The sequence below is a fragment of the Plectropomus leopardus genome, chromosome 15 (genome assembly GCF_008729295.1).
Source record: "Plectropomus leopardus isolate mb chromosome 15, YSFRI_Pleo_2.0, whole genome shotgun sequence".
NCBI classification, from domain to species: Eukaryota; Metazoa; Chordata; class Actinopteri; order Perciformes; family Serranidae; genus Plectropomus; species Plectropomus leopardus.
Window position 1 is genome coordinate 23,088,959 of NC_056477.1, and position 21,738 is coordinate 23,110,696.

At 39.3% G+C, this 21,738-nt stretch overlaps 1 protein-coding gene across 1 annotated transcript in view; it reads right to left on the bottom strand.

Moving 5' to 3' along the window:
• wdr11 (WD repeat domain 11) overlaps nt 1–21,738 on the bottom strand; it is a 71,453-nt gene that overhangs the window by 11,954 nt on the left and 37,761 nt on the right. The window contains exons 12-22 of the mRNA XM_042501875.1: nt 17,145–17,251; nt 13,811–13,886; nt 10,758–10,866; nt 9,873–9,994; nt 8,273–8,420; nt 5,594–5,700; nt 5,194–5,308; nt 3,836–4,007; nt 3,532–3,640; nt 1,569–1,631; nt 1,177–1,242 (exon numbers count right to left, since the gene is read on the bottom strand). Of these exons, the coding sequence (XP_042357809.1) occupies nt 1,177–1,242; nt 1,569–1,631; nt 3,532–3,640; nt 3,836–4,007; nt 5,194–5,308; nt 5,594–5,700; nt 8,273–8,420; nt 9,873–9,994; nt 10,758–10,866; nt 13,811–13,886; nt 17,145–17,251 (1,194 nt within the window). The remainder of the gene's footprint in view (nt 1–1,176; nt 1,243–1,568; nt 1,632–3,531; nt 3,641–3,835; nt 4,008–5,193; nt 5,309–5,593; nt 5,701–8,272; nt 8,421–9,872; nt 9,995–10,757; nt 10,867–13,810; nt 13,887–17,144; nt 17,252–21,738) is intronic.

A 21,738-nucleotide genomic window follows, 5' to 3' on the forward strand; every position in this document is an offset into this window, starting at 1 on the left:
TATATTTTTTTACTTCTTATAGTGTGATGCAGGAATGAGTTTTAAAACCCTGAAATGAGTTGGTGTTTTAGCACTCCCAATTCCCTCATCTTGAAGTCAATGGGGTTGTTTTTTTGACTGGGTTTTTGGTTAGATGCCTGAAATAAGGTCTGTGGTTAACACAAGCCTAAGAGACTTTCATATTTTGTTTAACAGCATGGGTCTTTAACAGGGGGTCCACAACCCCTCGGGGGTCCTCAGACTTTTTGCACAGGGCTGCAAAATTATTGTTTGATTATTTTTTTTCAGTTAGTTTTTTTTATCCAAACTGAAATATGTCTGAAAATTCAAATTAACATGAAACCAACAAATTATTAGCAAAGATAAATCTGCCTTTTTGTAAAAAAAAAACCAAAACAAAATAATCTATTTAATTTAGAGTAAACCAAATTGATTACTGGGTAACTGTTACCCATGAATCCTTGTCAAATAAATTTATGATGTAGAAACATCTATGAATCAATCAAGAATCACTATTTTAGTAGCTTAGTACTGTATGCACCACATATTTACACAGGTATGTTTATACATGGCACTTCAGGCTGCCTATCAATGGGCTCAGTTTAACATGGAACTCAATTTCATATATGCACATATTGCTCCATCTCTCTTTCAGTTAGGGGGTTTTTGGCCTTAAAAATGTTAAAGACCCTGCTCTACAACATAAAAAAAGGTTAGTAAAAATTCCCATACATGAATTTTAGGTCTTATAAAAGACAGTTGCAAACAACTGGCTTACATAAGACAGCAAAACGCCATCACACCGAACACAGCTTTACAGCCCTGCGGTGGTTTGGACACTGAAGTCATGTAACTGTAATAAAGTTCTTTTACATCCTGACGTTACCTCTGTAATTGTCATAAATGGTTGTTCACCACTGAGCCTATTTTCTACAATAATGCAAATTCCAATAGAAAATCCCATTGGCTTTTTAATGACAGAACTGAGTGACACTAACTTTCACAAAAACCCTTCATCCCTGAAGCATTCAGTGAGTTGTTGTGAATCTTTGACATAGGTACTCTGTCTGAATGTCAACAAAACAATCATGCCAGGGTACCAGTAAACCCCTGTGGGCACAGTACAGTATGTGCAGACAACAAACGGTTGTGACCTCATGCTGATTTTTAACTCACCGTGAGACCAGGAGGCAGCGCTGCAGCAGGCTGAGCTCGGGGTCCTGTAGCACACTCTTCATATCACTGGGGAGCCAATCAGAGACAGACAATCAGAACACAGCAAGAGCCAATTACACTTCTCAGACACAGCAGGCCCAGTGTGGCTGTTACGGCAGATTCTTCTTATCTGTCAAGCCGCAGACTACATGCTCTTTGGGCCTGCTGTCTAAACACAAAAGATCCTGGGACTCCTACTGCAAGGCAAAACAACACAAACACAAACTGTCACTTGGCAAACAGACACATGCACTAACATCTGATTGTTGCTGTTTGCATCATGACATGAATATAAATATTCTACATTGAGCTGCAGTGTGTAACCATTATCATTAGAACGTGCAATAACTCACTTAGACAAGGAGTTGAGCTGCTCCTGGATCAGGCCTTTTATCTCGTCTTTCTCATTGTAGTCTCTGAAAGACAGGGATCAAGCTCAGTCAAACAGCTCCCGAAAATAAAACCTGACCTGATATTAATATGGGAAGCAGAGAATCTGCTTGTTAAGAGCAGTCTATCTGTGGTGTCAGACAATAATTGATAACTCTATTCCAACATTTATGCTGAGGTCAGGTAGCACCCTGCGAGCGCCGCTAATACAGCTGCCTGACTTACCATAAGGCAGCTGTGTGTGTTTAATAAAAGAAAGAAGTGTCACACTGAGGGCTCAGTTAAATGGGGCATAATTACATCAGGTAATAGTTAAACACAGATGTAGCCGTCTGAGAAAACATAAATAAAACTCCTCTCTACGGGCGGCCTCTACTGGCTCCCATGTCCACTTGTTTACAAAGAAGAGTTGCTTACACTCGCAATTTGGTGATCTTTTTTCTGTGAAGGTAATAAAGTGAACGCTTGGTTGGGTGGGGGATGGCATGGCAGGGGCACGGGAGAATACATCAAAGCAAGTCTTATTATTTTATCGATCTTAAGAACGATTCAATCTTTCAAATCTCATCACACCCAAATAAGTCTCTATTTCAACTATTACTAGACAAACTCGCCTTGAGACCATTCCTGCTCACAACTAAATCTAGTTTGCAAATTTAATAGGGATGGCACCATCAAATTGTGAAACTGAAAAAAAATCAGCCTGAAAACAGGTTTACATAACAAAAATACCGCTAAACATATAAGATGTATTTGGCAGCTAAATATCTCTTTATATTCATGTATTGACGTTTAAATGACATACTGTATGTGGTGTGCAGAGGTCAGTCTATTACAGATAAGTGTAAAGAAAGACTGACAGCCTGTCTTCGTTCCAAGTTCAATAATGTATAGTACGCAGGTTGAAATGCAGTTTAACCTAAAGCACCTCTGCTCAATCACTGCTGCACGCTGTGTGGACATCAATAATTGAAACTCCTGGCCCGTCGATGTGCTGCTCTGCTAACTTGCTCCCAACAGCTTGCTTTAGGGATACGCATACTGTACGTGCCAATATTTGCTTTTTATTTCAGAGCTGGTGTACCCAACTACAATAAAAAGAGGATTGGATTTGGATTAGAATTTTAATAGCTGTTACAAATATGGAAAAAATGCACTGGTTGGCCCTGATACTGATTTTGAGGACTGGCTTACAGCATCTCGAGCAGTAAAAAAGTTTGCTAACTTATTATTTTTTTAATCACTTTACAAACATTTTAACAAAGTCATTACTTTTCAACTTTGGTCCTTTAAGTGTGCCATTACATATTTACTTTTCATTGAAGTTTTTGGGTTTATCCCACAGTCTGAAGACATAGTAGTTTTATTTTCAGTTTTATCCCCACATGTACAAAGAATTTGTTGGGAGCCAGACAAGAGAGTAAACACAATTCAACACTGTCATCTTTTAAAGAAAAATATTAATTTAAACTAGTTGGGGAGTTAGCCTGAATAATAATGATTAATGGCTGCTGCTACAAAACGTGAAGAGAAAAAAACACAAATTATCGTCTCATTTATCTTTAAGTCTCTTTGTATTCAAACTAAAAAACACTCTAATCAATTGATTTAAGTTAATTATGAAATTCAAAATCTCACATACCAAAAAATACTAACTGATATTTACTGGGAATTAATGGAACATTCTTTGAAGATAAAAACTCATTTTACCGAGTCTTAGTGGTAAAGTTAGTGGACGACAGTCACATGAACTTTTCATTGCTTTATAATTCAATGCCTATTCAAACATGAAAAAAATATGAACCATCCCTTGACCTTAGGTGTAGACATACGGTTAGCCCTTACTTTTTTGATATCATAAGTGAGGGGATGATTTTATGATTGATTGGACACATATACAGTGAATGCCTCAGAGTTGAGACTTACACTTGAGTAATGTCCATGGTGAAGGTTCCTGACCAGGGCTGCAGCAGCAGGAAAGCCTTGAGAGTGAGGGCAGCTCTGGGCACCAGCAGGTAAGGACACCACACTGGATCTGAACATTTTTCCCACAAATCAGAAGGATCACAATATTAGGTCATGGCTGTTAATGCAACCATGAGCTGTATTGACATCATATGTAATTATGTAGAGCAATTTATTATCGGATAGATATTTAATAAGCACATCATTTTTTAAATAATTAAGCCTGCAATTTACATTCTTTCACACATTTTGTTCCCTGGCTCACCGGTGAGGTCTTGTTCATCCATGCGGTAGCTGGCAGACTTCATGGCCATCTCAAGCACTCTGATACAGCCATCGTCAGAGGCCAGCACCACCTTGTCTGACGTACACCAGTCAATGTCAAGGATACGGTAGTTCACGTTGCGCCCAATCCGCATGCTGCTCACCATTTGGACCTGCAAGAGAGGCCGGCAGTTCATCTCAAACTGTCACCTGAAAGCTATCAATTTTTCTGCAAAATTTTAAAGGAAGAAGTTCACAATATGAGATGATTATTGGATTCAATAAAAGCCTGTTGGATTCTAAACGAAGGATAGATGCAACTGTAAACTAATTTATGTTGCGTATAGCAGGATAGAATGGAAGACTCAGTGAAAAGCAGCCTTTTCAGAAGGTGTTCCATAATACCTCTTTCTCTCGGGCTTTTTATAGGGCATGGGAGTCCATACAACCCAGCTGTCAGCAGAGCACTGAAGCATTTCGGAGATCTCTCCCGCTCTTCCTCTCCTCCCTTATTCTCTCCTGCGCCTCCCTCTCTCTACAGTCCTATAGTGGGTGCTCACTTCCCTCTGCAGCTTAATCCATCTGTTGTCTGGCTTTTACGACTGGAGTCTGAAAACTGTGTCTTATCTCGGCTCCCCTCAAGAAAACACCTTTCTCCACACAGACAATAGCGCTCCGGTGGGACCCTATCCCTCCTCACCATGCTGCGTTATTCAAACCATGGCATCTATCAGTGTCCACATCCATCTCATTTTCAATTATTAAAACATTGCTGCTGGGTAGGCTAACAAATTTTGTGGCGTGGATACAGATAAACAAAAGAATTCCAGTCTGTGACATTAGATCTAGCCCAAAGGATTCTTAGATGAGGTGAAACGAAGACTGTGCGGAGGAGGGATTTGTGGATGATAACGACGACTTCAGCAAACAAAGTTAAAGAGGAGGCCAGGATGCATGTCGCTTACAGGAATCAGGATCATCCATCCTGCTATGGTTGTACTTATGTATGGCAGTGGAAAGCTTTTAGGGCTTCTGTATGTGTACAGAGCACTGTAATGATTCTTCAATGTAACGGGGCAATTACAGCAGAGATACTATTACCACAGCATTAGTTTGAGAGATATTATACTGCTTCAGTGATTACAGAGCTACAGAGACACATTCATTCTGCCACAGTAAATCTGTTTAAATGTAAACCACTGCTACGAACTTGCAGACTGTTGCAGATTCTTTCCATTTTTATGAGTTATGCAGCACAGTCAGGTGATGCATGCTGGAAGTTTATTACCAATCAATTTTGCCAAAATGACATGCATAATGTCAACGGCGACTGTCTAGGGCAGATGTGCGTAGACTTACCTCTTTAGTGTCCCAGACTTCTGCTCCATCTGTGTACATGACCAGCAGCTTCTGGTTGCCCTTGCCCGGGGCGAAGCGGATTTTCTTCACCCAGCCACGATGTGTCGGTATTCCCCTGAAAGCATCAACAACATCACTGATTGATTTTTTTCTATCCTACCCCACAGTCATTTCTTTCCCCCTGGTTTTCATTAAGTAAGAGACATCAGCATAGACAATCAATCAATTAACATTCTGGGCAGGTTTATTTTTGTCTCATAAAAAATGTAATCTAAATCAATCAAATATGTAAAAGCCCAAGAAAGCATCAATATATGCTTTGGAGAAATACAGGCAGTAATGTAGCAAACTGTAGGTATAATGCAATAATTGGCCTAAAACTTAGTAGTTAAGCTTTTACCTGGACAAACGAGCTTTGAGGTCCCAGAAGTTGAGATTGCCGTCAACATCCCCAAGCACCAGGGTGTCACCTTTCCAGGCAATGCAGGCGATACTGCCCATACTGCCCTGCAACACAAGAGGATTATACATATTTAGTAAGAGGAGCAAAAAGGGAAACATACGGAAGAACAGCTACATATTTGTCCCCTGTTCAAAGATTCAAAATAAAGGAATGCATTTCATTTGTTTCACAGTTTTGAAAGTAAAGCTTGATGTTAAGCAGCTTGCCCATGTACAGTAGATGAATTGCTATTATTTACAAACAAACAAAAACATTAAAAGAATGTCACTACCAGTGTTTCCCACAGAATCAAAATCTATGAGTAGCTGTAGCTGATGCCTGGGGTACAGCAAACTTCATTTTCTGTAACCTTTCTGTGCCCCTTTAAAAAATAAATAAATAAATTTCAGTGTTCACTCTTTAAATGCGGACATTTGTCCATGAACACAGTGCAGTTTGAGGCGTTAGAGTGGTGGGATGGATAATTGATCTTTAGACCTGGACAGAGCTGATTAATCGTGGCTGGATGTCACAAATGAATAAATGTGTCAGAAACCCTGACTACTATCTACTTGCGTCACCAATGAGTTACTGTAGTTGCACTCTTTAAGTACTTTAGGTAAATTCATCACAAGTCTATGATCATCCTCTTCATAATTAGAAGACAGACATAAAAAATAATGATGTTATGAGTAATGGTAACAAGTCTCCTTTTCGATACAGCATCCTAAAGTGTAGTTAAAAAGTGTAATCCCAACAGCATAAAATCTGTTGTTTTCCCGCCCATAAAAACATCATACTCTCTGGACTGAGTGGTAAACAAGAACGACATCTGAGTTTAAGTAAGGCTACACCCCAAGACAGAGTGGTGAAGTGAAGACATTAAGTGTCAGCTCACCTTCGGTGTGTACACAGTGGATGACAGGACAGAACTTTTTGGGGAGAGTTTCTGTCAGTTTTTTCCTGACAGAGATTTGAAGATCTTCTATCATCCTGAAAGAACTGTAAAACCTTTGGGGTATGCAAATCTTAGAGCAATGAATCTGTAGCCGTCACGAAGATAAGGCTTTAAAATCCCCAGGTAAACCTCCGCTTTCTGTCTGCGCGTTGTGAATAGATGCAGGGAGCGAGCGAGCAAAACACAGGCTGTCTAACAATGCAATCTGCTGCTCAGAAACGGACTTGAGAATCTGATACACTATGGGGGCTTTCCTTTAGAAATACTCTATAGAGCAAGATGAAGTTTGCCATCTCGAATGAAAAGAATGTGTGAGTGATAATGTGTTACCGCTCCGTGTTTATTGACCAAAGATGTGGGTAATCAACAACAAACAACAGAAGGTGCCATCTACTCTGTAGCATGACTCAGCTCGACAAAATTAAAAGTCACAACGAGATAATGAGTCCGAGAAAGTTCCTGAAGAGAAAGTCTTGCAAAAGACATCTCAAACAATGGCTTTAATTTCATGGTACTCTGTGGGAAATGCTTGGGCAACTAAACACCTTTCTTTAATCAACAATCAAAGGGTTCTTTGTTGGTAGTGACACGTTATATAACCAGCACATCCCGCAGTTATCCAGGTGAAAAGAAATCCTCTCTGCAGTAATAGCTTGTTTCTATTTATCATGTTGCTGTCAAAGCAAATTAATGGTTGGGTTACCGTCAGGTGGTTTACAGGTTTATACAGTAAAGAGTGTCTCTTCTCCTGAGCCCAAGTCACGCTCTGAACCAGTGAAGACAACATGTGCAAAACACTATCTGGGACAAACTGATGACACACTGATGACACACTCAAAATTACACACATCCATTTGGCTGTTTGTTCTCTAACAAAAAAAAAAGGTTTACTCTGGCCAAAAACATAAAGCTGTAGAAGCTGTGGCACATTAGATGGAACACTTTTTGTTGCGGAGCCAGCATGTATATCTTCCCCAAAAAAACTTGAAGGACATAGAAGGAAGTAATGGCTTTTACTTTACAGAGAAGGATGTTGTGCAGACGCTGGCTAACAACCAAAAAGAAGTGTTTCTTTTGAACTCCAAAATTGTTGGCACAATGCAGATGTTTGATCACAAAAACAGGGAAGTAACTGATGTGAAACACTTGGCTATCATCTTTTCATTTTCTTTGACATTGAGAAAGAATAGTCAAGCTGTAAAAAAAGATTTAACCTTTAAACATAAGAGAGAGGAAGCTGGAGCAACAACAAAAGACGACGGGGAAAAGACAAAAAAGGGAACTTTTCAGTTTTCTATCTAAAAAAAAGGGACTGTACAAGGATGGATGTGGCGTGTAAAGGTGAAACACAGTATAAAGGACAGTGTAGGTTAAAATATGCTGAGAGGAAGTATTGATTACAATAGTTGTCAGATAACACAGATAAAAACATATACAGAGAGAGCAAAGGAGAAAGTCAGAGGTAGAAAAAGTTATAGAAGACATACTGAAGTCCGAACAAAGTAAACAGGGAACAGAATAAACAGATTTAGATCTCTGTGTGCAGAAAGGTTTAACAAAAATAAAACTCAATGTAGAGTAAGATATATGACACCAGTAGCAATAGCTTTGTGCAAAGGATCAGTGAGGATGACCTTGAAGTACTGGAGACATAAAAAAGACACTCTCTCCAGACTTACATCAGGGGGAATTCGTGCACCATCTTTGACTGTGTTGCCCTCCACAGTGATGTGGTAGACCTGCCCGTCTGTGTCAGTGAATACAAAATGCTCCCTGGCTGAGATGGCCTGGCTGGTCTCTGACTTGCTCTCTGCATCCTGGAGGAGACTGCAAGGGGAGAAAAATGTCAGTTTTTTTCCCTCACTCTTTCCAGTGTGACATATTTTGGCTAGACATGGACATGTTAGTATTCTGCAGCTGACAGCGGCAAGGAATTACCACTATCTTCTAAACCAGCTATTCCCAACTGGGAGTACTAGTTCCCTAGTGAATACTTGGGAAAACTGTAAAGAAGCCCATGTAATTTGGAAAAAAAAGATGTGATTTCATTAAAAAAAAAAAAAAAAAAAAGGTCCACATAATAAGTCTGCTTCACTGGAACATTGTGTTGCAATTAAATGTATTTGAAGTAGTCAGAAAGTGACAAGCAAGGTCTTAACAGCAAGCTAAAAGAAAAGGATAAAAGGTTGATATTGTTAAATAAAAGTAATGGATAAATTGTGTATCAGTGAATAATGATAACTGGTTAAAATAGTTAAGTATAATTCAAAGATAAAAGCTTGAAAAAGTTAACAAAAAGTCATGGATACCTTTTTGCAACAGTTAGCTAAAAGTCATAAAGGCTTGAAACAGCTGGCTAAAGTTAATGGGTACATGGCTGAAATACTAAAGTTAAAACAACTAGAAGGCGTGGATAAATTATTTAAAAAGTTAGCTAAAAGTAATGGATCAGTGGTTGAAATACTTTTTTAAAAGTCATGGATAAAAGGCTGAAATAGTTAGCTAAAAGTATTATATAAGAGCTTGAAATTGATAGTTAAAAGTAATGGGTAAATAGCTGAAATAGTTAACTAAAGGTTATGGGGAAAAAATGTTGAAAGTGTTTGCTAAAAGCAATGTGAAAAAAGTTTACTTTAAGTATTGGGAAAAAAAAGGTTGAAATAGTTCATAATATGTAAAGGATAGAAAATTGAAATAGTCGGTTAATAGTGATGAATAGCGGGTGAAATAGAGAGGTAAAAGTAGGTGAAATATTAAAACAATTATTAAAATGCACAGCTAAAAAGTATGGGTCAATGATGAAATAGCAAAAAGTAAGGGATAAAGATAATGGATAACATTAGAGCATCAATATCCACTTTTATATAGTCAATACTTGTGTAAAGCATCCAGTTTAAAATTACTGAACAAGTCTAGAGCATGACTGGTGGTGTTTGGGGTATCTGAGTTCATCTAACAAGAGTGTAAAGGTTTACATCAGTCAAAAGAGGCACTGATCTAGGTTTTTGTGTCACTGGAGAATAATGCTGGATTGCTCACTTTATCAATCAGATAATCAATTAAACCTGATGAGGTGTAAAGACATTGTTTCTGAATTGGAATGATTAACTGTTAAATTAAAAAACAATCAAAATGTTAGTGCGATGATTGCTGTCTCCTAATGTGTCTCTTTTTAATCTGATTTCAGTTTCTCTCATAATAGCTCTTACTCTGCCCCAGGGCTTTATATCCTCGCAAAAGGTTTCCAGGAACAAAATTCTGAAGCTTTATAATGCTGACCTTATGACTGAGGATTCAACACTGCTCTGCTCGGCATCTGACACCGTCTGCCGAGCTATGGCCTCCCTCGCTGCCATCTGCTTCTTCTTCAGACTCTTCAAGTTGTGGGATGGGGACCATTCCTGTTTCAACACACAGGGTTGTAGTTGCAGCAACAAATGCAAACAAAAACCCAGATACAAACACATTTGCTATCACAATCCTCCAAACTATTGCAGTGCAAAAAGTAAATAGATAGAGACAGAAGGAAAGGGAATGATTTGCACATACAGTAGATGCTCACATAAATGAAAGTATGGCACGCAGGAGAGCTGTTTTCCCCCAGCCTTCCTGTCTAACTGCTGGAGCACTGTGGCTGCAGTCAGGTTGACTCGAGGTTGTAATCAATATGGAAATGAGACAGCAATATGGGGCTGGGGGAGGCCAGCATGTATTATTAAGGTTACTGGCGTTTTTTATTTGCACTGTGGAGGATTTTACAGCCCCACTGTAAAGTTTGTCCAGCATAACTCTTCTTTTATGAGCATTGCTCTGGCCTAATGAAGCCACTGTTCTTTGCTGAGCTGGGGGAAAATTTTCAGACTAATCTTTCAAATGGCCCACACAAACACAAGAGGGGAAAGGGGTCAAAAAGTAGAGACTGTTAACAAAGGGAAGAGTCAACAATCAGTGTTACTACAGCACTGACAGTGTTCTGTTAAAGTAAATATTTAATCTGGCATCGAGCATATCTTAACATGCCCCCCAACCCTACAGAATAATGCCATTTCTGTTATTTCAATTTAAACAGCAATTGTACTTTTTTCTTTGTGTTTCATTAGCATTTCAAAGTTGAGGATTGGTAAAATATGTGTTTTTTTTAATAGAATGTAGATTTGTCAGTACCAATGCAGTAACAGTGGGGAAGTTCTTGGCCATCTCTCGAAGAAGTGTCCCCGTCCTGATGTCCCACAGCTCCAGGGGTTTGTCTCTGAACACCACCACCAGGTATTGTCTGAGGATGGATATCGCAAACACACACATTAAGTCTCAAAACATACATTGCCCACTGTATGGTTTATTTTGGTTTTTGCATCCAAAAAGGGTTTCAAAATCTGGTCCATGTAGCTCAGATGTTGAGCTTGCCACCTAACTGTCAGATTACCTGCAATGACAGTGATATCATGAATTCCAGTTAATGTGTTTCAGAAAGTTCTCTTTGTTTTGTTTTCATACAGTACAGTAAAGATTTAGATCTTTGAATGTTTAACTTTTCCTCAAGAGCCTAAATGCAACTACTCCTACAACTCCTACAAATTTTTAGCCCATACTGTAGTGAACTCAGGCACACAACTTTTAACAGCAAGAAACACACACAGCTGGTACAGCTTTTTCTCTGTTGAGCTTAAAAGTAGTCTAGCTAGTAGTTTCAGGGTATGTGGGTCTAACACTGAAAGTAATAATTCAATTGTTTGCACTGCATGCATTTTTTAGTTTAATTTGATATGTTATGTTTGGTCTATGCTTTTGTTATGTGGTTGAATGTTGTGCTTTGTATATAAATTTCAGTAAAGGTAAAATAAAATCAAAATCAACTCAAAATGAACAGTGTGAGTAACAACACTTTGGGTCACAAATCTGAATATTTTATTCATTTTCTTGCACAACTGAATAAAAAATTCAGACTTGTGACCTAAAGTGAGTCAGTCTGAATCCCTAAAGATCTGGCCAAGTAACAAGCTCTACTTGTTAAAAGAAGCTACCATGTGAATGCTTAAAAACAAATATCTTAACCTTCAGCTGCTGTAGAGGAGAAACACAGAATTCAACAGAATAAACAAAAACACTGCAGCACTGGGCAGATCCTCACTAGGCTTCAGAGCATGAGAGCATGTTACCCTCTCTCTCCCTGTTACTATAACCCTTCGGCCTTTGCTATTATAAGATTGCGATCCATTGCAGCTTGGTTAAAATAAATAAGATGATATCGATACAAAAAAGACAGATATGATGCAGTGTCCAGTACTTCCATATTTTTTCACCTCGTTTTACCCCATGATGTGATGTGTAGAGTGCAACCCCTCATATATTTTACTGTTCATCTTGCTGGACTAGCTTGCTTTTAAAGTGAGAGTAATGCAACTTTTGCTGAGCAGCAGTCACTGCAGCTACAAGTGACAGTTTATGGAATAATACTAAAAACTAAACTACTGTTGAGCATTTGCATTTGCTGAAGTGCTAAGTTAGCTCAAGTGGAGACGACTCAGCAAACTGGTACACTAATGTCTATTACACAGCAGTATTCACAGAAGGTTTGCAAACAGTCAGTCGGTGTGTTACATACGGTAGAAGTCAGCTGGCACACCCTCTATATGGAGATGCATGCAAGAGTGGCGACATGTAAGCTAAGCAATGAATGTACTGCTGTGGGTATCAGTTGAAATGTATGCTATATTGAGAGTATTTTCACTGCTTTACTTATCCGTCAGACAGACTGTTTTAACAGGGAAGCCATTAACATCTTCAGTCCCCATCTAGACTCTTTTTGAAACCACCAAACTCCATTGACAAAAACAGTAATTTTAGCTTGCTGAACATGGGACCTGCTGGTCTACCACTGCTTCGATTAGCTAGTTTGTGTTATTGTGTAACTTCAGTAAATCTAAACTACACCAAAGTTGCATAATAACACAAACAAGCAAACTGTTCGAGGTGGCTGTAGACCAGCAGCATATGTGTTCCACGATGTTAAATCGCTGATTTTATCAATGAAGTCAGGCTTTGAAGAGAGCAATATAACAGTTTCATTATCTGATTGGAAATCACTGTCTGCCATTAAGGTAGAGAAGAGAAAATGCTCTTAATATAATGTACACTTAAACTGAAACTGACCTCCACAGTAGATTGCTCAGCTTCAATGTCCTGCCTTCCTCTCTGAACTGAAGTATGCTGACTGATATCTACTGTTTGTTTAATACTGTACTTTATGGAAAAATGCCCGATACAACCCCATTTCAAAAAAGCAGATTGAAATGAGCAACAGTGCTATTTATCACTGATGAATTCAACTTTTCATTTGTAAGTGTAGTTAATTATCTGCAGTTAAGAAGCTTGTAGGCTATTCCATATATAATATTTTAATGGCCATGGCTTGTGTACTGACCCTTGTGTTCATTGCTTTCGCAGCAGCCCACTCTTTTCACTCATAAGGGAACACTTGTTGCTTTTAGCAAAAGAGCAAGAGTACAGTAGTTGCCTAATGTAGGCAGAATAATAAGAGGTGTCACTTTCCAGTATAATACATGATATTCCTAATCATATTCATAACATTTGCACAAAGCTAGGACTCTCCATGGTGGCTTGGCATTGTCAAAATATGGTGCCCTTGAAATGAAAGTAGAGTTTCCCGTCACATCAAGAGGAGCAGAGTGTACAGGCGACAGCTGCTGTCTGATAACCTTATGTATATTTCAGTTTCCCCCCCAAAAAAGGGTGACTTTAAATGCATTCTCTTTTATTTTTCTGAAAATCACAGTCCTGTTAAAAGATGTATAGCAATGAAGCAATAATGAATCATGGATGATCCAAAACATTGCACAAAATGAATTTGTGAATTTAAAAAACACAACACCACAATTAATGGTGGTCTGTGCTTTTCAGATCTTTTTTCAGATTGGGACTCAAGTCTGGGTGTTACAAAACCTTGGAAAAAAACAAGCAAAAGTAACCCACTCCTTAAATGAAAATGGATTTTTATGTTCATAGACAGAAAGAGATGTCTGAAAGGTGAAAGGTGAGATTGCTCCGGGCGGGCAAGGTGAGGGCGCGTGTTGGTGCTAATTGTTTATATGTAAATGCACAGCTCGTGTTTAAGTGTGTGTGTCTCAGGTAAAAGCACGACAGACTGTGATGTTGTTAGCATTTGGTTTTGTTGATGGTGGGGAGAGCAGGCTACTTACTTAAGATGAGACACTTTAATCATCTCAATGGGTGGCTCATCGTTTCCTCGCTCGCCTCTGAAAGCAAAGCATCTTCCTGGAAAACACAACGGACGTAGAGAGAAAGTGAGCGTGAGGTAGACGATGTGATGATGGAAAGCAGAAGACGATATCATTTCCTCACACCTGTGAAGAGACTGATTGATCTCATTTCACTTTAGTGCCAGGGCGTCCTGGTTTCATCTCTTTGGCCTGCATGGGGAGAGCAAACTGCCGACAACTTACTCTCGCCAGCTGCTCTAATTCTTGCCTTTCATTCGCAAACTTTCCACCCACCAAAGTCGACATTATGCAGAGCATCAAGGTGCCCCTTTAAACAAAACAAGTATACCCTTCAGGTGTATCCTGTCATATTTGCCTGAGGAAGTGCTGATCTGATTTTCCGTGAGGACACTTAGGAAGCTGTTTAAAATGTACGAGTGACAGAGCTGTCTGTGGTGGTTTGAGGCGGGGGGGGGTGACCTCCAACAGTTTTGTTGAGACGGCAGTTGGTGTGTACCAGAGGGAATGAAATAGCTATGCATATGGTGTCGAGAAAACTTGGGAGACCTGTGGCGCACTAGAGGCTAATGGAGCCCCCTTCATCATTTCTACTTTTGTTTCCAGAGTGTCAATTATCACACTCTTCAGATCATCAGCCTGCAGGCTGTAATCACACACACAGGCATCTCAACGCCCTGAATATAGCAATAAAGACACAAATGGGGTCACAAGGGTGTGCTTTCCCACAGCAATTTCGGAACTTTACACTCTTCCTTGTGGATAATCACTTCAAAGACACCACAAAGTACTGAGCTAATAACACCTGCCATGATCATGCATGTACAAATATTATCATATGTAATCATCATCTGTAAACATGCTACGTATTCCTACTGTGAGGCAAACTGAGTTCACCGCAACTTCTCAACACCAACTTCTCCAGTTACTGCAGCACGCAGAACGTCTTCTAACAGTTAAAGAACATGTCCCTTCAGAACAGCTGCTATCATTGCTGCAGAGACCAGGTTTCACCACAATTGAGAAAGATGAGCGAGGAAGATGAGTTTTCATCAGAGAGCCTACATCTCATCAGAAAATGCTTCAGCCGTAAAGGGCACAAGGTGGCTGCCATGGTGGATTAGTCTTATAGGTGAAGGGCAGAATCTTTAAGCGCACAAATTACTTTGCTGTGCTATTTGAGGGCTTATTTATGCAAAAAAAAGGCTAATTTCCCCTGAATAAATGAGACATAGGAACATAAGCTCAAGTAACAGAAGCAAAATTGTGCAAATTTGCCAGCACACTAACTGAACGTTGTCCAGGATGTTCAGATGTAGCAGCAGTTTCAATGCTCGATGATGTAATAATCATTTCAACATTTATCATTAAAACATTATTTGAAATATACTGTAAGTTCAAATGTGCTACTCTGAACTGAAAAACTGTACTTCGCAACTGATTTCCTCTGAAAAGCGTAACATGATTGTTAAAATCGCAATGTCTTGTTTTCTCATTCCTAAATGTAGTAGAAGTTGCGACTTATGATTAAGACATCTTGTAAGTTCTTGAAAGGCACTTTTTTTGTTTTAGTTTTGGTGGAGCTTAGCAAACTGTTTCCGCTTACTTCCCTTGTCATCTTGGTGCCATGCTAGGCTAAACACGTCTCAAACCCATTGTATCTCTGTACTGAACACACACAGATTAAATTGATATTGATCTTTTCCATCTAACTCTTAGTAAAACAGCAAAAGGAAAGTTCATTTCCAAAAATGTTGTGACAAAGCGCACTCGCGCACACACACACACACACACACATGGGTGCATCCTAGCTGTGAGGCATGACACTGGGATTCCCACAGTCCTGTGAACTACCAGTTAAATTTGTAGTTAAGGACACCTTGGAGATCTGGCACAAAAAAAACAATTAAAGGGGGCCTCTATACTATCATACTTGAATTTGGGGTTTCTAGAACATTTTCTAGACCATGCAGACATGCTTCCCTGGTCAAAAACACTGCTCTGCTCTGATCTGTCAGTATTTTCAGGTCTTCTGTAGTTTACTGCCTCTGCACCGCTATTACAGCCAGGGAATGAACGCACTATAGGAGCACTTTCTACCATTAAAAATCACCATCAAAAGCTTCTAAACACGACATATTCCAGTGGAAGTACGATCAGAGATCAGAAGAAATTAACATTCGCAACCAAGTTTACAAGATGTTAGAATGTGGCTACATGTAGCAGTGTCCGCGACGTAATGTAAACACTTGCAGAAGTGTGCTTGGAGCAGATGGCTGTATAAAAAAAATCCATCAACAGTCTGAAGTTTACTCTTACATATGTTTAACTCATTATTTAAAGCTTGGTCACATTTACTATGAACATCTGACATTGTAACATTATATATGTATGACAGAAAAAAAAAAAGAAAAAGCATAAAAGGTTTCCTTTGAGTATATATGTGTTGGAAAGTGCTGGGGCCTGTAACCAAAGCTGATGCTGTGGACTGTTAACTTTGATGACTCTGGCGCTTTAGAGAGAGCCATTAAAGAAGTGACTTCCCTTTGTCTTTGTTCTCAATGAATCAGGGATGAAAGCTCTGTGAACCGACCATTTAAGTGGCCATATTTTTTGAGTCCATGCAAATTTCTGAAGGCAAAATTTAAAATTCATGACAAAAAAAAGGCAAGATTTATGAAAATGATGAAGAAAGTGCTCATCGATTATTTAAATCCAAGACAGAATATAAATTAGTTCTCATATACGGTTTGTCTAAACTGAAAGAGAAGATTTTTTTTTTCCATTGAAACAATCTCTTTCTAACCACTCAGTACCTCACCCTCAGGTTACTTTTGTAATCTTTCTTTTTCCAATCCCTTGAGGAGGTTGAAACATACAATGGTCAGCACTGGTGCAGTAACTCCACAGACCCTTCACTGGGCTCCGGCAGCAGGGATACAAGTTGCTCTCCAGGAACTCAGAGGATCTCATTTTCTCTCAGAGCTAAGCATCCTTTGGTGTTACCCTAACAATGTTCAGTTTGGACCTAATTTGGAGGAGTTTGTAAGTATCCCCTAGAGGAGAACTAGACAAGTCTCTTGGAGGACCACATAGACACAGACAAACAAAAAGAGAGAGTAAGAAGATGAGAGTCTGAAGTGTCTATTTTCTTTGCTATTTAGGCTGCAGGAACCCTGAAAATAAAAAGAAACCTCAAGAACAAAGGACATTATAAAAGTTTGGTTGCTAGCTTTAGGTACAGGTGATAATGTGTGTGCACGTGTGCATGTGCATGTGTGTGTAAGCCTCTCACCTGTGGGCAGGTCCACATGCTGCAGTTCATTTCGTACCAGGCCCATGTTGTTGGGAGCAGAAGTGGCAAAAGATAGGAAACTGGAAAGACTCACCCACTCAATCCCCCTGTGGAATAAGCGCGTGCACACACACACGCACGCACGCACGCACGCACGCACGCACGCACGCACGCACGCACGCACGCACGCACGCACGCACGCACGCACGCACGCACGCACGCACGCAAACACACGTTTTAGTTAATGAATAATATTCCTATCTAATACCTGCAGTGTTGCTGTCAAACATTCCTCCACTAGATCCTAGCGAGTGGTAAGGTAAATGAGACGCCTAAAAAGTCTAAAAAATCCATTCGGAAGGTGTAAAAAATGCACAGCAAATCAAGCTAGCGAGTGTTAGATATGAATATTTTTGAGAAGTGGGCCCAGCTCAGGGAGCACCGACTCCACAGTAATGAGATGGTAAATAGCCACATGATTAATTAGTCGATTTCCCCACTAAATGTAAATGAGATGCTAAGTAGTGAGGTCTCGTTTGGCATGGCTGTGCTTGGGCAAGGGCTGCTGGGCTCATTTCCATAAAGCACCTCTACTCTCTTCACCATGGAAAACACACAGCTTTGATCTAAACGTTCGTCACGGCACTGGAAATAACAGCATGGCTCTATAGGAGCCGATACAGGAGGAGAGGATATCTAATAGAGATGTTCTCGAGACAAAGCCCTAAGCTGATGGCATTATTTGAATGTGAATGTCTGATTCAATGAGTTCATGTATGATTGTGTTAGTCTTTTATTTTTTACATTTTTGGTCCATACTGTGCATTTGATGATGGTCATTAAAAAAATCATGACGGTTCTCTGAGTACATTTGTCTAACACAAACCATAAACATTACAATGACACATCCTCACCCCACTAAAATCCTCCCCCTGTTGCTGGTGACATTAATACCTGCCCTGCTCTATCTCAGCATTTCATTAATTTCTGTGAAGATAACTAAATGCAACTGTATCTTTTTAAGGTTAGATTAATGTTCAAGATGCATTTTTTTTAAATCTCAGGAGGCGCAGTGGGGACCTGAACACAAGCTGTATTCACAGAGCCTCACTCTCTACTAAACAGCCTTGCAAGCAAAAAGGATTTCTCAAAAAAAGTCTTTAAAGAATTATGTTTGTAGATATATAGAATCATTTGAAAAGTTTCAACAAATATCAGGAAAACTCATCTCTGATGGAACATTCACAGGAAATAATCTGCTCCAAATTTATCATAATTGCTAATCTAACCTAAACTTCCTGCAGTTGGGCATTTTGGGTAAATTGTACAGTTTATCAGTTGTTCTATACTGTTACTGTTATGAATTTAATATAATATGAAATATCCCTAAAATATGCCACCAGTTTACTCAATGAAGGACAGGGGTTGGGAACCATTGCATACAGTCCAGCAAAATACCAGGATTTAAAGGTTTTAACCTCGTCTTTTTTTATATACCACGTCAAGTCCTGTTTGTCACCTTGTTTTCTTTGTCTGTGTGTGTGTTTGTGAGTTTGTGTACGCATGCATGCGTGTGTGTATTTTTGTCCTGCACTTGTATAGCCACCACTGTTTGTATTTAACACAAATAAAATGAGGGTTCCTACCACATCAAAGCCATGTGCAACTTCAGGCAACTACAACAGTGTGTAAGAGTGTTAAATATTATTTGCAGTATGAGCAGAAGGTACAGTTGGTTGAGTGAGACAAGCAAGACAAGTAAATGAGGAGTCAGCTGTTAAGTGTCATGACTGTAAAGCAAATTCACAACAACTGACACCAAAAACCCGGCAGAGAAAACCATTGCCTCATCATTCACCTTAATCGACACATATTCACAGCCTGAGGTGGCTACAGAAATGTATGTTTGTGTTGAATAGCTCATTAAAGTTTTGCTGGACTTTTGCATATGTGGATCCCAACTTCTCTCATTAAACCCAGCCTGGCTGTGTTTGAACGGATAGTGTTTGCTCCCAATCAATCTTTTAACAGCATTAATTGATTCAATCTCTTGCTTAATTAATCCTGGTGAAATAGTTTTGTTGCTCATTAGAGAGTACTAACTAATGAAGCGCAGCCTGCTCTTTGTTGGCACTTGGCTGTTGCATCGCAGGGCACTTTGTCGTTTTCTTAGTGTGGACCGCATCGCAGACCATAATTAACCGATACACTTTGCAGAGGCACAGCAGGATGAACAAATTTAATGTACGACAAAACCAAACTAAACCAAAGCAAAATTTAAGTCGAGTATATCACCACAATTTATCTTAAATAGATGAGTTTTAATTCTTAATTAGAATAAATGGCCTAAACTACTACTTGATATTAATGTTGTTTGCTAAATGAGTAAAATATTGAATGGTGTTCTTTTATAAAAATGCAACTAGATATGCAATGTTGAGTAAACCTATCAAAAAGTTCTAAAAACCAAATGAATCCATTAATTCAGAAGACCTAATTAAATGAGCTGGTCGCTTTTTAATATCTACTGAGCACACGTAGAGACAAAGGAGACTGCATACCCTCCCTTGGGTTCCCCATTTGTCCCTGTGGTAACACTACTGCAATTCTTTTTGTGATCCCGGCAGATAAAGATATTCTTCTCACAATCACAATCACTGTTGCCAGCTGGCATAGAGAACAACACCAGAAACAAATACTTAAAGATGAATCATTGAGCATTAAGTGTTCACACACAAGGCCATGGCATTAAGGCAAGACATGATGCATCACAAAATTGTAAAAATATATTTACTAAAATCTCTACAAATCTCTACAATGTATCCTTGTAATAGCTTCAATTTGTACCAAATAGAAATGTATGAGAGAGTTTCCTAACTAAAGATCATACAGCAGATATCAGTCAGCACGCTCCCAGCTTGGAGAAGCAGACCGGAGTACCACCACAGAAGCTTAGCAATGCACTGCTATGGATGCGTGTTAGCAATTAAATAGATTTTATCCACTTAAAAAAAAGGCCTACCTAAAAAAAAAATCAACATCAGTCTAAGATGACACTATATTAAGAATAATTTCATCACTGTACTTTGCCATCAGACAGCCCTTTGCCTTGGCACTACATTTTCTCCATAGTATAACTTCCATATTCTCTCGTGAAATTGTGGCTGTGTGGTGCACTTACACAGGTCTGCTGTTTGGGTCAGACTTTCAGCAATTTACAGTCTGCAGGTCGAATCTGGCCCCCAATAGGTGACGGTTGGCCCCCTAACCATTTTCTAATTCAAAATAAAAATAAATTGATTTCCACTGGGAATTTTTTTTGTATTTTCAGTAAACATAAGGTGCAAGAGTGCATAAAATAGCTTGTTTATCAAAAAAAACTGCCAGTGGAGGATCCCCTACACCCACTGACAGGTCCTAGCTAAGCCTCCGATTGATGTCCTACAATCCTACAGACATCCTAAAGTCTGAGAAATGTCCTGAAATCCTAGATATGCCCAAATATCCTACAAATGCCCTCAAATCCTGGAAACATCCTAAAGTCCTATAAATGTGATAAAACCCAAGAAAATCCTAGACATGTCCTACAATCCCAGACACATGTATGGGGCTGCTGAGACTGGCTCCTGGCCTCTTGTTATTTTGCAAAAGTGGCCCCCAAGCAAAGCTTATTGAGTATCCCTTCAATATATACAAGAAAATTAAGAGAATACAGATTATAACAGCAGCTATGAAATTGTGTTCACAATGGAAACAAAAGGATACCTTTGTGAACCAGAGTGTATATAAAGGCAGAACTTAAGCAGAGGGAGACTGAACGGGCCAAAAAAGAGAGAGAGGAAACTTCTGTTGAAACTAGAGGCCAAGAAAGATACATTTGTAAATTGTAAACACATGCTCACAGACACAGAGGGCTGCTGCTGCCTGTACCTGGTTACAACAAAACTTCAGCATAATTTTGCCTGTTGGTTGGGTATAGCAGTTTTCTTCAGCAAGTGTCTCTCTCACTTATTTGGTGGTGCTTTTACATATTCTGAAGAAGAAATGTTCCCTGCAAACGCCAAGTATCTCAGTTTTTCAGATTGAGTGTTGATATCAACGTTCAGTACAACTAGCCACTGCTGTCATCTTTTTTTTCTTTTTTAACAGCCTTGAAAAAAACAAGGAACATCATTTTTGAAATCTTTTCAAAAAGTTAAGCTTTCTTCAGTGAGATTGTGCAACAGCACTTTCTGACCGGAACAGCTGACCTGCGGCTTAATGCACAGCACAGCTGGGCTTTTGCACAAGCATACAGACGTTCTGAGGTTAAGAAAATGCAGCACTAAAGGCAAAAGCTATCTGACAGTGAAAATGCTTTAATATAGCGTCCACTTAGACTGATATTGATTTTTTTAGGTAGGCCTTTTTTTGTACGTTGTTAAAATACATTTTGCTGCTAACTCCCTCCACAGCAGTATATTGCTGAGCTTCTGCAGTGGCACCTCTGCCTGCTTCTCTAAACATTGAGCATATTGACCACTATCTATTGTATGTAAAACACTGACTATCAATAAGAACTTCATACAGCCCCACTTGTGAAGTGTTGACAGTC